Source organism: Epargyreus clarus, unplaced genomic scaffold (assembly GCF_041222505.1).
Source record: "Epargyreus clarus isolate Ecla_fem2 unplaced genomic scaffold, WU_Ecla_fem_2.2 ptg000027l, whole genome shotgun sequence".
Lineage (NCBI taxonomy): Eukaryota > Metazoa > Arthropoda > Insecta > Lepidoptera > Hesperiidae > Epargyreus > Epargyreus clarus.
The window spans coordinates 2623240-2644574 of record NW_027332234.1 but is presented as its reverse complement, the minus strand read 5'-3'; the positions used below and the strand labels follow the sequence as shown (position 1 = coordinate 2644574).

Sequence of the window (21335 nt, the reverse complement as noted above, 5' to 3'; positions counted from 1 at the left end):
TTTTGAAGAGCAATGTGATGGCGGTTTCGGTAGTAACTCGTATTGAAAACTATTTTTTTTGCTATTTCTTGCTAAGAATTGCTTTGATAATGATATTTGAAAATGATAACATTTGTTAAACAGTCGATTGTTTTTTCAGAATTCTTCCGTGACAAACATGGTTGTAAAATAAACAATTTTTCAGAAAATGTAATTTTACGAAATGAAATTAAATTATTAACTGAAATAAGATTGTTTTATACAAAACAATTCAAATAAATTGAAGCTGCTTTGGTATTAACTTTGTTTTAAGACTTTCTAACTAACTAAATCATATTATGCTCTTAACTCTATACTTGGCAGAGAATTTTATCCTAAAAAAAATATACTTTTGCTACTTCCCTGCGTTAATTGGGCTATAAGGATATTAGGAAAAATAAAATAAAAAATCTCTGAATTTCAGTTTTCAGAATATAGTATGTGTCTTTAAGTGCACACTGCCAGGTTCACGAGAAAAAAAATATGTGTCTTAAAATGCACACCGCCAAGTACTCACTAAACTAAGAAATAATAAAAAAATATAAAAAATATCATACATTTTGAAAATACTAAAGATAAAAGTCTCGGAAGTTATGACATGTCAACAAGTTTTGAGATATTTTAGTTGAGTTGAGAGATTAGAAGACCTCCTCCCAAAAAAACACAGTTCCCACATAAAGCGACTCGAAACTTTTTGAGTGGCAATAATTTTTGTTTACCGCTGTTCTCGTGACGAAACAGCAACCAGGAATTACAAAAGAAGATGTCCAGGATCTGCGAGGACAATACTAACAATGGCCTATCACATTTGTACGCTATAAAGCGACTTGTCTGTTTAGACCTGCATCCATGTTTCTGTTAGAATGTTGTATTAAATTTGAGCATATGATTGGACTTTATTCCACTTGTTTGAAGGATGTGGTAAGAAGATATACTTTTCTGAGGCATGCCAGCTTAGTCTTCAGGGCTAGTGGCGCATCTATAGCCGACCTGAAGTGGGAATTTGGTCTTATCTGGGATTGATATTGCAGATGTTCTGGAATCATCATTATTGGAGACGTTTACATTTTTGACAGAAGACGCTATTGATTGGACAGGACTTGAGTTCAGGGACGTCTTTATGAGACCTAGACATCTGAAATTCATCTTTCTAGGGATTTGCTGGATTCTACATCCGATTTAATTACGCAATTTAGACACCAAAGCTAGAATTTTTCGGCCTCCAGTCATCTGAAAAAAATATTTCAAGCTAAGGACTGGGAATTTAGTGGAAACGGGGAAATATTAATTTCAGTCATGAATTATAAAAAAAAAACTCTGTCTGAACTTTGTTCACCCAATCCCCTACCTTGTGTGCAGAACCTTAGTATATAGTAGCAAAGTTGGCAGTGTGCATTTAAAGACACAATATTGACAAAAGGTAATATTGTATGTCGTTGGCAGTGTGCATTTTAATGCACACATAACAAAAGTCATGAATTACTATATATTCAAAACATTATATCTCAAAAAAATATCACCAAAACATTGCATAAAGCTTGCAGAAAGTAAGATTATATAAATTTCGTACATATAACTTAATTTCATTCAGATAAAATAAGATTCTTAGAGAGCGTTGCGCAGGCGCTGAATGACGGCTCGCTATTTTGTTTACCATTTACAATGTGTGAACGAGACAGATATTGATTTCATTTTCTGACATAAAGAAACGTTTGCTAATTCGCTTTCAGTTATTATTAGTAAGATTCGATGTCGCAAAAAAAAATCCGAAAAAAAAAATCTGATTCTAATGTGCATTTAAGTGCACAATGTCAAGTATAGGGTTAAGACATAAAATTCCAATATTCGGTCTTATAGGAGCATTTTTCTAATGACTTATACCAGTTTTTCTCTGGTATACATATAAAGACACACAAAGAATGTTACCGTTTCTTTGACCGCTGCAACTTTGAAAGTTTTAAAAGTATTTCTCTAAGTAATTTAGAAATACGAACGGATAGAATTTCTGCCTCTAGTAGACAAAGGATCGGAGTTTTTACCAACAGCTCCCATCTGGCTCTCTGCCACAGTTGATGTGGCAATATGGACGCAGGCCAGTGTTAGTTAAGTAACCAACAGTGGAGGCTTCGAAACTTACTTGGCATGTTCTATCTGTAAAAACGTTTCGTTTAAATTCGTATTGGTTTATTTATTTAGCTACTTTGGCAATGAGATCTTCTGAACTAAAAAAGGCGCAAACAAAAATGGAAAAGGTTCCTTAAAAGTTCGGGTTATTGAGGTTTACTTATGGTGCAATTTATATATTTGACTTATGGTGCAATTTGAGTTTTTAAGTGCCTTCATATTGGGTTGAGCTGGTCCTATTCCTTCATAGATGAAACTTTCATACTTATATATTTATTATTTATGCACACACAACACAGATACGAGAAGAAAAAAACACATATAAAGAAATAGATAGTATGTACTTACTGAGCTATGTCTTACCGAGGTAACCCTTCTTTGCCTCCTTACGGAGATTAATGATGAAACATTTATCTATGGCTTGCAATTAAATTATTCTTTTTTATTATAATCGGATCGTACTCTTTTCATTACCCCCAAAACAGCATAATGTACGAAAAGTAAAAAAATTATCTCTACAGATCTATATCTAGAGATAGATTTTTTTACTTTTCGTAAGTCGTAAGCTCCAGTATCCAGTAGTTAATTACTACATTATTTATTTACATACCAATTAACTGATTTAAAACAACACCAACAACAGCCCTAAATCAGCGAAGTTGCAAAATGCATCGGCGTCGCGATAATTCGGCACCGCCCACCGCGGCGCGAACATAACTTATTATGGCGTTTGACCCCATTCAGATCACCACCACCAATATCATTAACGGCTGAGTAACTACAAATAAAAAATAAATTTAATGTAAACTGAACTAAAGATAAACTAAAATTTGAAAATAAATTAATAAAAGTCAATAATGTAACAAATTTATTTATACACTCCGATAGGCGCCAATTTAATTCTTTTAAAAAGTAAATATTATACAATTCTATGGGATGAATAGATTGTTTTATATTCTGTTTGTACGGGATGATATGTTCGCCCAGCGAACAAAATCCCACAGTAAATTAAAATAAACATACCAATTAACAGATTAAAAACTACCAACAATAGCCCTAAATCAGGGAAGTTGGTGTGCAAAGTGCATCGGCGTCGCGACAATTCGGCACCGCCCACCGCGGCGCGAACATAACTTATTGTGGCGTTTGACCTCATTCACCACACTGGATAGCTTTATTACACCAATAATGATAGGATTAACGACTGAGTAACTACAAATGGACGCGAATATTTGAATAGCGCGATTGCACAACGTTTTGAATGATAACGTTTTTGTTTGTATTTGCTGTTATTTTAACGCAATAATATGTCATTTTACGCACAGATACATTTGCTATTTAAAAGTGTATTGGGTGAACTTTGGGTCCGTGATACTATACGAGTGAACTAAAAAGTGGTACAACAGTGGTCGATCAGTAGAATTTCGTACTGCACACGTCACCTATTTGTTACTAACGAAAACTAAACAAAACATAATTAGAAAGGTTGCATCAGTACGGTTCCATTAAAGATATACCATTTTCACACCTATTTCTAGCATGAAGCAGTTCTTGCGTTCAATAGAAGGGTGCGGATGCCGACTGACAGAAGTCACCAGTAATCGGCATATGATAGAAACCTCTATGTAATTAGTTACTGGTATCCATGGGCGACATTGATCATTTACTATTAGATAGAGTACATGCTCATTTGATACTTTAATCTTATTAAAAACACTCACTAAAATTCTCAGGAATATGTATGCTACTTAAGAATAAATGAAAATTACTAGCAGCATTCTTACAATACCAAGCAAAGCCATTAGTTCGCTAATAACATTACAGTAATTTACCTCGTAGACGTCTAGGAACGCTACGAGCTACGGCGTAGCGCTACGAGTACGTGCTTAGCTACGAGCGACTGCAACTCCGTGGGTCAATCGATCATCTTTATAATTAACTCGATGTCACTCTCCCATTGATTGTGGCTGAAAATTATAACGTTTTAGGCCACGGCCCTCCACCCTGGTTTAGTGTAGGTTAAGAACTTAATAGCGTTGTAATAAGCATGTACCTACTTAACCTTCTTTTATTTTTCGAATGAAACTTATTTTTTATTATATCTTTCCTTAAAAATGTAGGTTTATTTTATCACCACATTTAATTTAATATAACAAAGTAATAATTAAGATCGAACTCCTATTCCTACTTGCAATATTATAATTTAGTAAAATTAATTATTTTTTTAGACCAACACTTCTCCAATAATAAAACAAAATGACACTAGCGACTGAACCTGTTGGTAAAACCTAGTATTCTAGTATAGTAACACCAGGTTAGATATAGATAAATTAAGCATTTAGTTCGTAAGTAACATACATTTTGGTTCGGAACTTCGGCATTGTTTGTTATCATCGGCCCCACATAAAGTATCCGAGTTCGGGCCATTACGCCCGATGTTTATACATTTATTACCGCCTTATTGTGAGCGAAACTTTTTTCATTTCTATTCTCGTGAGCCATATTTTAAGTGTAGATAATCTCTCTGATAAGTTTCGTCGAGACGGCATTGTAGATCTATTGTACTTCTGTTTGCTTGGAGTTCAACATGTATTTATTTATGTTCTGAACTTGATATTTATTACCAACAAGGATTTTTTAAATAACAAAAGAAAAATGGAATGACTTTATTATCCAAAATGCTACATGACGTCACTATTCGTTGCATAAGAACATTATATGTGACTTCGTTAGGTGTTTTGAACATAAATACAACACCGCCGTTAGGAATTCAAAATAGGTAGAAATTGTTACTTTAACTCCCATATTTGGCCTTTTATATTATTCGACCTTAATACCGACTAATACTTGACGACCCGCATGGCAGAGCGGTCACCATACCGGTCTGACGCGCAGAGGGTCCCGGGTTCGATCCCCGGCCAGACAGAAATCTAAATGATGAATTTAGGTTTCTGTTTTTGGGTCTGGGTGTTTGTGTATTTGTCTCTGTCTATGTCCATGGCACCCACGATACAGGGAATCCTAGTGTGGGGCTGTGAGTGTAGAAAGCGTAGCGTATCAATATAGAACCCCCATTGATCTTCCCATAGAGTCGTAGATTTCTTTAGTTTACGAAATTGCTAGTCAGCTGTGGTAACTAAAACAATGACTATGGTTGATACTCACTTTAAAGGGGAACCTATATACTAGAGGTACTGGACTATAAAGGATTAATGGATCTACTCAGAAAAGCCGTATGTTCAGCAATAAGCAAGCAACCGACGGAACATCTAACCATTTTCATAAAAGTACCATCAAACAGCACTATACCTAAGTCGTCAATCATGAATACCCATTTCGAAAGACGATCACGGCAAGTTCCACGAAGTCAGCAACAAGCGAACGACTTGCGGTAGTTCAGGTGGCCGGTAAACAGGGCAATTGTCTTTGATGTAGTTCCACCAACTTCTACCGCGACATGATAAGGAAACTTGTTAAAAGTAATCGTATTCTGTCGATAAACATAATGTTAATCTCACTTTGAAATATTTAAAATATTAAAACGGGTATATTCAGCAATAAGCTATGTAGCGACGGAACATATATTTTCATAGACATCCCATCAAACAGCACTACGCCGGAGTCAATGTTAAATATCCATTTCAAAAGATGATCACGGCAAGTTCCACGAAGTCAGCAACAAGCGAACGACTTGCGGTAGTTCAGGTGGCCGGTAAACAGGGCAATTGTCTTTGATGTAGTTCCACCAACTTCTACCGCGACATGATAAGGAAACTTGTTAAAAGTAATCGTATTAGTCGGAAAGCTGCTGTTTTTGTTTCGTTGCCGAAAGTATTCTGCCTTCACAATAAACAACGTAATTGACTTGGAACAATTCCGGAACTTAAAACGAAAGCGCCCGTACAAAGTTTTTGTTTAAGCAACAACGATCCGCTTCAAAAGACATGTACTCGTACAATTGCTATAATGATATAAGATAAGATTACTACAATGAAGAGATTACGTACTATTGTCACCAACTTATTACAGCTCCACCGCTGGCTACAAGTCTCCACAAGTGATAAAAATATTGGACTTAATTATTCTTCTTTCTTATTCGTACATAACTTTGAACAAACAGAGGTGCGTGCCTGGATGTCTAACCTTAAACACTCCGGTTAAAAGACCAAGTTTATAACCACTGAGCTATGGCTAATGTTACATAACATATGAGGCACGTGGCAAAACAATGAGCGATGATATATTCAATTTCTATCTAAAATTGCTAGCGGTATACAGACTTCAAAATATTAACCCCTAGGCTTAAGGGGTGATAGGGTTACCACGGGGTCACAAGTGAAGCCAATTGAATTCGCACAAGTTACTCGTACACAATAGTCGAATCAGGTCGTATCGAACATACTAGTGGTTTAGAATAGAGAGGATGCTGTCTGTTGTGTTACTGACATTGTGCCTTTATGAATATTTTGCGGTTTCATTATAAATTTGTACTCTCGGGTACATTTTCTTCTGACCTATTGTGTCCTTTTTTTGTTTCTTCAAGATCCCTAATTTTCCAGGGTAAATTGTGTAATAATAATTATGTTACTTTATGTACAGTTGACCATCTTAATGTGATATTTTCGTTGTGTTTTTATGTTTTGATTAAGCTTAGTCTAAATTGGTGAAAATCTCATTAAACCGTATGTACTATGTAAGCTTAGAAAAACACTGTTTGGAATTTACTGACCGACGCTTCAATTTTATTTACATATACCTTACCTCCAATGTGGATCGTGATTGAAATTCCTTTAAAAATACATATTTCACGTCGGACTAAGCAACGAATATTTATTCCTTATTCGAACAGAGCACGGTGCACCGTAATCCGCCAGTTAGAGCGATCGGTACAACGCAGCGCATCGCAGCGTAACAAGTTAAGCCGATTGCGCTGCACGAGCCAACGGCCAATGGTATGGGTCGCGTATAGTCTTTACCTGATTCTTTTGTCGTTAAGTAACTTTTCTCCTGTACTCTCTTGTGTACGGATTTTCATTTTGCGCAGGAATTTTAAATATTTAAGGTTAATAGTATCCTTTATCAATCTTTATAAAGTCGTTGTAATTGTGTGTGAAGCCCCCGTCAAAATAATTTGACCCTTTTGAGCTTCACCATTGTGAACAGGCTTTTTTTTAAAAATAAGCATAAAGCCTTCGAAGAAGTTATGTATAAATTTCGCTTCAGTGTCATTGATCATGTTTGAAATTCCTTTAAAAATACATATTTCACGATAGATTTACGTTCGAATATATTTATTCCTTATTCGAAGAGAGCAGCGTGCACCGTAATCCGCCAGTTGGGGCGATCGGGCGATCGAGACAACGTAGCGTATCGCAGCGTAACAAGTTAAGCCGATTGCGCCGCACGAGCCAACGGCGAATGGTATGGGTCGGGTATAGTGTTTACCTGATTCTTTTGTCGTTGAGTAACTTTTCTCCTGTACTCTCTTGTGTACGGCTTTTCATTTTGCGCAGGAATTTTAAATATTTAAGGTTAATTGTATCCTTTATCAATCTTTATAAAGTCGTTGTAATTGTGTGTGAAACTCCCGTCATAATAACGGACACTGTTTGGAATTTACTGACCGACGCTTCAATTTTATTTACATAGACCTTACCTCCAATGTGGATCGTGTTTGAAATTCCTTTAAAAATACATATCCACGTGAAACTTGAGCATCGAATATTTATTCCTTATTCAAAGAGTGCACGGTGCACCGTAATCCGCCAGTTGGGGCGATCGGGACAACGTAGCGTATCGCAGCGTAACAAGTTAAGCCGATTGCGCCGGCCGAGCCAACAGCTAATCGTGTGGGCCGCGTCCAATGTTTGTCTTCTTTTGTCATGCTGCACAATATTCCATAACGTTATAACGAAATATTTTTTTTACTACGAGTATATAGTCGTTTTTAGTTCTGTTGCGAAGTTATACTTCTACGATAAAAGTCTTGTCCTCATTCTATTAAAGTCTTGATAACTTTTACTATAATTAACCAACTTAAGTCTTTCAATGAGCGTTTATAGTGTTTTATAAATTATACAATTATTGCAGTTTAAGAACACGATAAAAGTATTCTTGTTCGCTAATTTGTTTCTAATAGTGTTTACAAAGCGATTGTCTAGGACAGACAAAAAAGCGTGCAATTAAAAAGGAAACTCATTATTTTTGTCAACAATTAAACTCGTTTTGTTCTTAATTAACGTCCAAACAAAGCGAGATGGAAATTGTCCCGCGGTGCAAATAAACGATGTGAAATAGAACAGCCCGCCACGTCAAATACAGTCTCATCCTCGGGAATTAAAAAGTGAGTACGGTATAAGTACTGAGCAAATGAACGCCGAGAAGTTATACTTCTATGGTAAATAGCACTAGAGAAGTGTAACTTCTATGCGCGCTTTGCGAAACGAAGGTAATTATGTACCTCATTTTTTTTTATAATATAGGAGTAGCATACGAGCATGCAGTCCACCTGATGGTAAGTGGCCACTGCCGCCCATGGACATCTGTAATCAATCTATACGCTACATCTATACGCCGCTACTCCTGAGGACCAAGCTGGAACGCCTCGGAAAACTATGTCTCCCTTACCACACCCTTCAAACCAGAACGCAGCTGCGCTTAACACTGCTGTTATAAGGCAGAAATAGGTATGGCGGTGGTGCCGCCGGAGTCGAACCAGGAAGGGTTCTACCACCTATTATTGTGATGATTGTTTCATTTAATTTATTGTTTTTAATGTTCTTAATGTTATTTGTAATTGTATTCTTATATTAATTTATTATTATTTATTCTCTTTATGCAGCCTTCATTTTTGTCTCTTCCAAGGTTGGTTGGCAGAAAAGGCATTTAACCTAGTTTCTATATTTCTGTAGGTCAGATTATTATCTTAAAAATTAAGAAATATTTAATTTACTATAACTTTACATATTTACACGTGCCAAATATTTTATCACGACACACTACGTTCAATATTTAAATAACTCGTAACATTGTTACAAAATCCTGTAGGGACGCATTCGTTATCTTTAAGAAAGAAGCGGAGCTATTCTCAAGCGAATTTATCAATCGAAGTTATCATGACAAAGACGTAGCGAAGATAAATGCCGTTTAACGAGTATTTGAATTTTCTGGCTTTAAGAATTGCCACTAAAATTACTGGCTTTTAACCGCTTTCGTTCTTCATTAAAGATATTGTCGCCATTAAATTAACAGATACGGTGATCGGCACCACCGCCACACCTATTTCTACCTAATAACAGCAGTGTTAGGCGCTGCTGTGTTCCGGTTTGAAGGGTGTGGTAAGGGAGACAGACTTTTACGAGGCGTTCCAGCTTCGTTCTCAGGGGTAGCGGCGCATCTGTGGCCGACCTCAGGTAGGAATATCTAATCCTATCTGGGGTTGAATACAGATGTCCATCGGCGGCAGTAGCCACTTACCATCAGGTGGACTGCATGCTCGTCTGTTACTCCTATATTATAAAAAAAAAACAAAAAACACACAAAAAATGTGTTGTCAGTGTGAAGAATTCCATCCTTTTTCCATATAAACTAATACGAGTATACTTATATGTATGTATATACGTATGTATGTATGTATGTATACGAGTGGACTCACGCACCCCGGAGCGGAATGTGGCACACTGCATGAAGCGCCTAAATTGTACCATTATAAAACCTTATAAATTGAAACGATACACTTATTCGGCCCTAGAATTTTACTCTAATTTACTTTCTTAAGGAAGTTTCACTTCAAAAGCGTGTTTCCTATATTACTACCAGGCACATGATGAAATATATATTATGTTTATGAAATGATAGTTCTTTTGCAATATTTGTATGCATTAAAATATGTCTCCGTAACTTTATACTTTAGCTCGTTTGAGTAAATGTAAATTTAAGCACTTAGCATTACCATAAAAGAAAAGTTCAAAAGGGTAAATATTTATAACAAAACGCGAATTTGGAGTAATGAACGCGAATTTGAATATTCAGCCTCGGGGAATGTTCATTAGGAGTGGCCGTCTTATGGCCGCAATTTCAGGAAACTCAGAGACTAACGGTTATCTTGAGGCAGAGAGGCGAACGATATCAAAGGAATATTACCCACAACAGGCGAATTTTGAATAGCGCTAACAACTGTTTTGTGAGAAGTAAAGGAAATATTCTGTGGAATTATCGGAAGCGAATGTTTGGAAATAAATTATTCAAGCTCAGATTCTGTTCAAGTGCAGTGATAGCCCAGTGGTTAAGAAACTCGGCCTCTCGATCGAAGGGTCCGAGGTTCAAATTCCAAGCACGCCTTTGATTTTTCGAAATTATGTGCGTATTAGAAATTAATTATCACTTCCAAAAATGGTGAAAGAAAACATCGTGAGGAAACCTGCATACCTGAGAGATTTATAAAAAACATCTCAAAAGGTATGTGAAGTCTACCAATACGCACTTGGCCAGCGCGGTGGACTATGGCTTAATCCTTCTCATTCTGAGAGGAGACCCGTGCCCAGCAGTGGGACAGTAATGGGTTGATGATGATGATGATGAAGCTCGGATTCTGTAAAAAATAGTTGCAACTTTTTTACGCGAAGAAGCTTGGTATGGGTTTCTCTGTCGTTTCGGTGGGGATTCTTACACGCTAGAACCCCACGGTCATTCTCAGGACGCCCTCTGTGTGGAGCTGTGTGGAGGACCACATTAACTATTGTACACATAGTACAATATACTGATGATATCTATAAAATCGTATCGAAATATGTTTTTGATCCAATTGAAGTTACGTTTTTCGAGTACATATGTCTGTTTCTTGGACGCGGATTGATGGTTTTTAACATATGGAGTGTCGATACATGTTTCTAGCACGTGTGACTTTGGGTACATAAACTGAAAAAAATAATTGCGCTTTCTACGTGGCATATGCGACTTATATACGAAATTAATGCACGTGACTTATAAAAATAAAAAAGGTTTTTTAACGAAACTAACTAACTTTAACGAAATCTTTTTCATCACCTTAGTAAATAAAAGCGCAGTCTAAAGATTTTTAATAAAAAGTAACAAAACAGTTGGAGCAAATAGTTTTTATTAAATCCAACTCCCCGTTGTCTTTGCTCTTTGTCGAACTGCAGTTTTTCTTTATTGCGAAGTCGGTGCAATTTCGAATCAAGGTATTTTGTTCAACTGTGGTAAAAGTGTATACTTATAAAATAGACTTTTCTAAATAATATGAATTTATCCTATATCTTATGTGATCCTGGGTGTCGCCAGCCGATCTTCAGGAAAATGGGGCAGCTGGTGTATAGAAAGGTTGTTTTTGCATTTTAAGGGCTACCCCTAAACGACGGTTGAAATCGAATGAGTCAGACAATTTTTGAACCCCTAAGGAGACGCTCTCGTTTCCACTCCATTTTAAAACTGGACAATTATTATTTACTCTATCCATTCCTTCGCAATAAAATATAATTAAAAGCGGCCTTCTCATAAACTCATATTCGTTACCATTATGTCAACTAAAGATATAACAACTATTATAAAACTAAATCAGCTTAAAAACTTTACGTGAAGTCAGTAGCTTAAATCTGTTGCTATAAGGTAATTAATGTAAATATGTTCAGTTCTTGGAAACCGACATGGCCTATATACCGGAAGAAACGAGCAAAAAATCAGTGGAATAATTGGCCATTCGACGATTTGGCATTTGTAAAAATTGCCGACTCGGAAATAGAGTATTGATCGAATTAGCCCATTCTGTAGATTACTGGCGAAGCCGTTTCTAGAACAGGTATAATAGAATTTACAATTTCGGGAATTTAAGCATTTTCTGAATTAACTGTATTGAGAATTTAATATCTAATTAATAACGGATCATTTACTAATTTGTATTGTAATGTAATGACTGGATTTATGTGTTTATTTCGACCGGAATCGTAGTCCTTTTCAATTTAATAACAATAACTATTTTAACAACAACAACAGTAAAATGTTTCAAACTAACTAACATTGATGTTAACAATAGACAAACAAGTAGATAAACAAGCTCACAAATTGAATAATTGTTAAGTGGATTCACACTCAAACGATCCACGTACGTGTGATTCGAGCTGCATCAAGTCTAAAGCAAACATTTGTGAATTCTACAAACGTTTGTGAACTGTACAAACGTTTGACCTGACGACTTGGCTCAACTTGACCGGGAACCGAGCGAGTCTTTATCGGTATTATTGCAGTTTCATTAGCAACACAAATAGTTAAAATGTAAGATTTTGAAATGGAATTTAAGTCCGTTAATTAATCACAAATGCTGTGTAAGACAACACGGTGACTACATGACTGATAAAATTGTGTGGTCCATAGTAGCCCCAGCTCCACATGCTTTATCACCGTAAGGCATTCGTAAGGTAACATTGTATATATTATATGTATTGTATATATTATATATTTTTAATGCTGTATGTTATGGAATTCTTTTCGCCGTCTCTTCTCCAAACGAAACACCTTGCGAAGTGGTAGTAGATTGCTGACGTTGAATCTACTTAGAAAAAACATTTTGATTTTTAATTAACATCTGAACCTTTTATATCGAAAAATAAAACGGAACGCAAAAGACTAGTCAAGCATAAAACAGGGTTAAAATCTTTTAGACTAGACTTAAATAAATTTTTAATGGTAGATGAATAGTTACCATGGATGCAAGCACTTGGCATCGTCAAAAGGACGCTACGTAATTATTTATTTTCTTCTGTTCGTCGAGAAAGCAGGCAGTCTCAGGTACCGGCCTTAATTAAGTCTGAATAAATACTCCTGCAATTAATTAAATTTCCGTGAAATGGGAAAATACTTGAAACATCCCGGGGAGATCTGATTGCTGCTGATAAAAAAAAGGTGCTCGGCCATATTTAAAGATAAGTTTGCGCGAAACGCGACCAGTACCCTTACCATGAGTTTTAACGTTTTGACAAATATGACTGTTTTGGTATTTGTTTACGTATTTGCCCATACAAATTCCAATCAGCGCCCCTAGCGGATTGTATCAGAACTATAGTGTCGGTAACATAACATTAAATGTCTAAATTGACAAATGGCGCTTTATGTTTTGTCTCTCTTTTTTGCGAGCATGTGAGGTAGACAAAAAGACTTGAGCACTTACTTATTGTTACGTTTACTCAGTCTACTAAGCAAACTGAACAGAATAATGGATTGAATGAACGTAACATAAAATTGTGGGATGTTTTGAAATCTCATGGTAAGGGTACAGAAATGTTTACCTACTTTGTTATAATGGAATTGAACTTGGTTTAATGTAAGAATGCATGGGGCTGTCGAAATTTTGCTATTTGTGCCTATTACAAACTGTCAAAATTTTATTACAATTTTTGCCTACGTGTGTTGTACAATTCTGCATGTGGTATTTCAATTTTTATCTACTAGAATTTATTTACAAATTTCGATGTTTGGTAGGCAAAACATTGGATAGATTGATAATTTCAAATAACGGGTGATAGAATTTTGCAACAATCCCCGGAAGTATGTGCATAGTGGCATATTTATGTACTCGTACGAGTATATGTGTATATAGTCTTTGCTTATATTAAAAATTACGACGATAAATCTACGCCGATTCTCTTCATTGTTCAATGACGGATTTACAGTTTATCTCATTCTCACGTAGTGCTTTACGTTACTCAATAAAACTGCACAACTTTCATTCTTTCTTTTCACTTCTCTTTCGTCATCCCGTTATCCCTACCATTATTTATCCCCAATACGTCAGCTTTGCGGAACTTGGGGAGTTTTCCCACTTTTTGTATCGTCGCAAATGCATTAAACGGATTGCCCGGTTCTCAACTTTTTTGTTGCTGTCGTTCGCAACTGTTACTCGAATTAGTTTTGTGTCGGCAAGTTGAGAGATTTTTTTTAAATGCTTCCTGACAATCTCGAATGGACTCTTTAACTTGATAACTACTCGTATATATCAAAGGTTCCGGATGATAATTTACCAATTTTTTTTAACTCACAATTTGTTTACCCTCTATACGTATTGCTCTGGTTTAAAGAGTCCTAACCAAACCAAGGAGATGACATAATAGATGCCACTCGAGTTCAAACGGAAATCTGTGATTTGATTCCTCGATAGGTTCCGCACATGATAAATAGGGTTGAAACTTCGATAATATCGCACCCTTAATATCGATGTTATATCGATAAAGAACTTTTGCAGATGCGATATTATTATATCGAAAAAAAATTTGATAACAAATTGTTACATATATGTATTTTGTACAGTAATAGGTCTGCGAGTCGGCGAAAAGGACCAGATACTTGTACTATCTTTATCGCGTGAAATTTATATTATTTAATGTGATATGATCGATTTTATTTTCGAGACCTCAATACAAATATCGATAATTTTAATTACTTGCATCCCTATCGAGTAGCTGTCGGATTCGCAACGTTCAGTAAACTCTCGCGTTTAACTAAATAGGATGCGGAGATCTGTGATACGATCGCCTTCATCTCGTTTAGAGTAATGGGTTGATCTAGTGCACAGTAATATAATACGGTTGAGAGATTGCGATATCTAAATAAAACTCAATATCAACTAATATAATATCTAATATAATAACTCATATAATATCAGATAAGAGAAGATCGTAGAACGATTCGTGGGTTGGCTGTAGTAATTCTTCGATTCCTTAATCAATCCCATATAGAACCGTATAGTTTTATTTGAAAACTTATTCAGATTGTAGCTGACTTTAACACACCATTCCACCCTTGCAATGTTTAAAACTGCTGTTATAAGACTGAATTGGATTTCACGGATTGGTAGACTTTACACACACCTTTTAAACTTTTATTTTGCTTTGTAGACTTTTGTACATGTAAATTTATTTGCGGTGTTCTCCTTCAACGTTAAATCAAGGAATAGTTTGTATATCCGAAAGATTTCAATAGATTAACCAACGCGTCTCGACTCTATTAAACGCTCCACGTATTCCCCAGTTCCCGAACGGGAACTATCGTGAAGCCGCAAATTGCACTGGCACCGCACAATCCCGGATGCATTTCTCGTGTAGCGATCCCCCGCAACGATCCCGGATCTAATTAAGTCGTACGTTCACACGATCCGATGCTGGTCTTTCAACGGTGTCGGTGTAATTGACGACCGAAGTATCCGTGACTGTAAGGGCAAGAAATCCATAGCTTCGACCGAAGTTTTGACATTTTTTACTCGGATGAAATTAATTTAAATGTGTGGTAAAGGAGACATACTTATCCCAGGCATTCCAACTTAGTCCTCAGGTGTAACAACACCTCTGTGGCCGTCATCGGGTAGGAATCCAATCTTTCTGCGGTTATGATCGCGGATCTAATTAAATCGTACGTTGACGCGATCCGATGCTGGTCTTTCAACGGTATCAAATGACGTCCGCCGTATCCATGACTATGAGTAAGATGACTGTAATCTCGGCTGAGTTTCGAGCATTTCTTGTGTGTTTACCTGTGTAGTACGGTAGACATAGTTTTCTGAGGCATTCCAATTTAGTCCTCAGAGGTAACAACGCCTCTAAGGCTCGTCAAAGGTAACGGACGTCAGGTAGGAATGTAAACCTCTCTGGAGTTGATTATAGATATTCCTGGGCAACAGTAACTATTTGTCATCTAGTGGACAGTATGCTCGCTTGCTACCCATATGTGCTAAACTACAAGAAATACTGATTTCTAAATATTTAAATAATTAAGCAGTGATAGAGAGTTCCCTCATACATGTATGTTAATAACGAAACGAAATGTTATTCCATTATAATAAAAATATTTTTTTTAATTTTTATATTTTTTTGCAAAAAACTTCGAATTAATCGAAAATTGTACCATACGGTATTAAGTTCATGTAAACCAAGCGAAATCTAACATGACGCTCAGTCACACACAAGCGCAAGTTGCGCTCCGATGAACAGCAATTTTCCGATGCGTCGTCCTTCGTTTTTTGATCTGAGAGCATAGCCAATTTATCTCTATCCGTTGCAACCCTAAACTCGTTCTGAACAGCTCACTTTCAACAAAGAATCCGAAAAATACAGCAAAAAATTGGAAGTTTGTTTTGTTCGTGTGTGTTTCCACCCCTTTTCCTGTACTAATGTTATTATTCCGTTGTTCCAGTGTTCCCGAATGTTCCCGCCGCGCCGGGAATGCCATGCGCCGGGGAGGACCGTGAGTGGATTTTTCTATTTTCGTTTTTCGGTTTTCGGAATGTTTTTCTTCTAATTGTTTTACTGATGTATTTGTGTGGGTTTTTGTTATGGAATGGAAGTAACGAAGAGCATGCAATACTTGTGGTGGTTGACTGTGCCAGCTGACTTATATAGAAGGGGACAATCCTAGTCCTCAGGAGTCACGCATCATCGGCTGTAGATAGAACACGTTCTATTTGGAGTTGGTTATACACGTCCGTGGGCAGCAGTGGCCACTTACCATCAGGTGAACTGCAAGCTTTTGTGCTTCTCAAATGTATCCTATCCCTCCACCGACGGGAACAGTGGGGAGTGGCGATATTCCATATAAACGATTACAATTTACAGGAATAGCTCAGTAACACCGAATTCGCGGTACGACGATAAGATATCGTTGATAACTAAACACATAAGTCAGTCGATACCATGCGTTCGATATCAAATGTCTTGTTCCTTACAAATAGCAAAATATTTATCAGGTGAATAACTTGTATGATACCGTGATGTGGTCGAAATATTTGAAAGTATGTCAGGACAGATAAGGTTTTGAAGTAAGGTTAAGTAGAATGTGTGAATGAATAAATGTGAATCTTTTTAAAAGTGCTATATTCTTATAATAGTGTTATTAATGATGTGTGCTATAATTGATATTTATAAATGCTGTCTGACTTAAAACGTGTATGGGTGAAGCGTTTTATTATGTTTGCTAAGCGTAAGGGATACTTTCATTGAGGGAGGTTTTAACCCTGCTGTGTTATAGTGTGTATTTAGATCACATGAAAGTATTAAAGTTAACTTATAAAAGCACGTGCTGTTGTGATCTGATCTTTTTCGAGAGTTCAAATCATTTCTCGAGTAAAAAGAATTTTGTATTAAAAGTGTTCTCTCTTGCTTGTGTAGGTATTTACTTGGAACGAATATATGTATTGTTTACACGTAGGCACGTAAATTATATGTGCACATGTGAACAACTATAAATACCATCAACCCATCATTACAAAAAAAATAATCATTAACAATTTTTAACCGACTTCTTGATAACAATTAAATAGTTACAAGTCAAATAAAAAGTTGAATAATAGCAGTCAAGTTGGTAAGTTACCAAATAATCGAAATATAATCGGAGTTGGTTCACAATCGACCAGTAATCGAAATAAAATGACTATTATAATTGTGTTTTGTTTTGGATATGCCTCCGGTGGCAATCGAGCTGTAATTTAGTGTTATTACAAACTATTCAAACGATTTGATTGTTTCAAGTGGAATTAGAGAATGTGTGATGGTTTTATTTTTACTTTTATTTTTTTGTAAACTACTTTGTAAACTGTACAGAGATTAAATAAAATACTTTTCAACACAGTTATTATAAATAAAATATAAGTCGTAAAAACTGACAATTATTTTTTCTATAGAAAGCTATATTTTTCTGTATGTTGTGTTTGACATGTTCCATGAAATAAAGGATGCCGAAATCTTAAATCACAAAAATACTTTCGAATCCTTGAATTGTGATCGATATAATATACACATTTCTGCATAACCTTTCAAATATTCGACTCAGCAGTGGATACACCGGAAAAGATTCTATTTAATGTTACCACTCTGCTTAATAGCGTGATCGCTACTGGTGATCCAGTAACTATGTAGGTACTAGGCATTAGCCCAACGTTGCCACACACTACACTTTGGCATTAACGGGTCTCTATTTCGCAGGAAGCATATACAGGCGCGGTGCGCGCCGGTGGCGGAAGCTCTACCGCGTTAATGGTCACATTTTCCAAGCAAAACGGTTTAATAGAGTGAGTACATTCTACTTTAGGTATATCACACAACACTATTTTCGCTTAATATCATACGTTTACAACCATTTTCAGTCATTACAACTTAAGGTTTCCAGGACGAAATGTACATCCGTTACTGCTTTGAATGGTGTCGTTATATGTTTATTATTAAGGCTATTTTCCTGTTATTTTACAAGTTAATTAGCCATATACATTAGTAGTTGTTTCTCTGAACGTGGCTAAAATTAAGAGTAAAATTCAGGTTTGAATTTACTTAAACCGTATTCTAACAACAGGGTAAAATAGGAACGAAATAGCAGAAATGAACTGATGCACTGATACACTATTTACTTTAGTGTAGCTTATAGATGTCTTTCTTCTTTATTTACTTATTTCTTTCATTCATTACTTATATTTTAACGCGTTTTCCTTCGAATATACGTACTATAGGAAATTGATAAAAGAATATTAATACGCCATTTTATAAATAAGTTATTTTACTTTTTTTAGCATTCATTTAGTAAATCAAACTTTAATTGTTTCGTGACACAAACATAGTTCAATCTTATTCTCGACTAACATTTCTGTTATATGCCTTCCAGCGCGCCTTCTGTGCCTTCTGCCAGGACCGGATCTGGGGCCTCGGGCGGCAGGGCTTCAAGTGCATCCAGTGCAAGTTGCTCGTGCACAAGAAGTGCCACAAGCTCGTGCAGAAGCCCTGCTCCAACGAGCACGTTGACCCCGTCGAGTTCAAGGACGATGCCAATGGCGAGAGCACTCTTGGTCGAGCGCCTTCGGTCAGGTGAGTTGATCAGTAAATAAATAAATATTGATAATGATAAAAAAGAGGAACCAGCTTTTTCCGAAATGTTCGAAATTGCAAAAAGATCTACAGATATTTTTCCCAGATCTTTTCAATTTATCTTAGTGTCTAGTCTCGTTAATAGTATATGAAAAACTCAATTAGTAAGTATTTACATTTTTGTAGTTATTAATTATTATCCATAAGGATTACGTTTTAACGCTTCGAGTCATTCTTATCTTACTCTTCAAAAATAACACATCAGTTCTTAACACTGCTGTTATTAGACGGAAAAATATAGGTGAGATGTTGTTACAAAAAAACAGTGGATTCAGTTCCCAGCCACGCAGCTTGGATTTTTTAAAGTTATGTGCGAATAAGATATTCATTATTATTATCATTTAAGAGTCAAGGACCATTTCGTGTAGAAATCTACATACATAAAATATCTTTAAAAATAAATTTCAAAACATTTCTACCAATCCGTACTTGGCCAACGTCTGAGGTCTTTTCATTCTGAGAGGAGAGCTGTTCTCACTTTTGGGATAATATTGATGTAGTTCTTCTCCGGTTGAACCATATTCCTTCAACCATCATCAAATATTTTACCACTTGATTTTCTCCCCAGGTCCCGAGCGGAGCCCGAGCCGCCACTACCGGAGACTCCGCCGGCGCCGCCCGCGGCCGTGCGCAACGAGGACCTGGAGCCGGGCTCGCAGCGCCAGTACTCGCTCGAGGACTTCGAGCTCATCAGGGTCATTGGCCGCGGCTCCTACGCTAAGGTTTGTGACGTCACCTAACCTAAGCTAACCTTATCTACACTAGTACATGCAGTGTCATGCCATGCCATAAGTATCTACAGTAAGATTACAAATTTTATTTTTATATCCCCCTTTGTACGTTTACCAGGGCGTTTTCTTTTCCGGATCTCCGGATAGATACAATACATTTTTTACAAATTCTATGATAGAGCTTTATTTTTAATCAGAATGGACATTGTAAATAATTTGAGAATTTCTCGTTATGCCTTACCCTTCTGGATTCTATTCACGCCTTATTCCAAAATTAACATTGTAAGTTTAAGTCGCGTTAATCTAAACCTCACCTGAGGTTTAAATTGATGGAAATTATTACAAGTATGGCGTGTCGATTCTTCTCGATAGCGCTTATAACAAAGACATGAATTCATGTTATGCGTTAAAATTTTAACATAAAATTTGCATTTCAATTACTTACGCAATAAAATTTATTGTTTTATGGAAACAGTTCACGCATTGCTGAAGTTTATTTTTATTTTTAGAGCGTTTAACACTGTTATTTGACAGAAATATGTGTGGCGGCCGTGCCGCGAAGTTGAACCACAAAAGGCTCAACCACCTTTAAACATATTATTCAGGTGCTGATGGTGGAGTTGAAGCGGACGAAGCGCGTGTACGCGATGAAGGTGATCAAGAAGGCGCTGGTGACTGACGACGAGGACATCGACTGGGTGCAAACGGAGAAGCACGTGTTCGAGACCGCCTCCAACCACCCGTTCCTGGTCGGGCTGCACTCGTGCTTCCAGACGCCCAGTCGGCTGTTCTTCGTCATCGAGTTCGTTAGGGGCGGGGATCTCATGTGAGTGTCGAGTTAAGTTAGGAAATTGTGGTTTCTAGCGTGACATTGTGTTATAGAGGTAAGGTTCGGTTAGGTTAGGTTAGAAGTGGAAGGGCGGGGATGCTTAAAGGCGATATGGGGATTGTTATATGTGAGCTACAAGAAGCGGGTGTACGAGATAAAGGTGATGAAGAAGGCGCTGGTGACTGACGACGAGGACATCGACTGGGTGCAAACGGAGAAGCACGTGTTCGAGACCGCCTCCAACCACCCGTTCCTCGTCGGGCTGCACTCGTGCTTCCAGACGCCCAGTCGGCTGTTCTTCGTCATCGAGTTCGTTAGGGGGCGTGATCTCATGTGAGTGTCGAGTTAAGATGGGAGAGTTTCTGACGCGATATGGCGTTATGTGGATAAGGGTGGAACATTGATTAGTTATGTCATGCGTTAGAGATGATGGTGGGGGCAACATGGCATGATTCGGTCATTTTAGTGGGTGGATGGGGATGGTTGTAATACTTAGTCGAAATATGAAATTACGTTTTAGTAGAGGAAGAGTATTGGTATGTGACGTCAGTTTTAATTAAAAATATTTGGATAAATGAAAAGTTATTTGAAATATATTTCTTTCTAATATATTATATTGTAATGGAAGGGGCATACAAATGTAATAATTGAGAAAGATTTTCATTTTAATAATAACATTTTGTCCGTCTAAGTAACGACCTTTTCAATAATCGATCTATTCAATTT

At 36.8% G+C, this 21335-nt stretch overlaps 1 protein-coding gene across 1 annotated transcript in view; it reads left to right on the top strand.

Moving 5' to 3' along the window:
* aPKC (protein kinase C iota type) overlaps window positions 1-21335 on the top strand; it is a 271760-nt gene that overhangs the window by 246220 nt on the left and 4205 nt on the right. Inside the window, 6 exon segments of the mRNA XM_073089071.1 lie at window positions 16336-16386; window positions 18120-18205; window positions 18790-18989; window positions 19618-19771; window positions 20386-20610; window positions 20770-20942. Of these exon segments, the coding sequence (XP_072945172.1) occupies window positions 16336-16386; window positions 18120-18205; window positions 18790-18989; window positions 19618-19771; window positions 20386-20610; window positions 20770-20942 (889 nt within the window).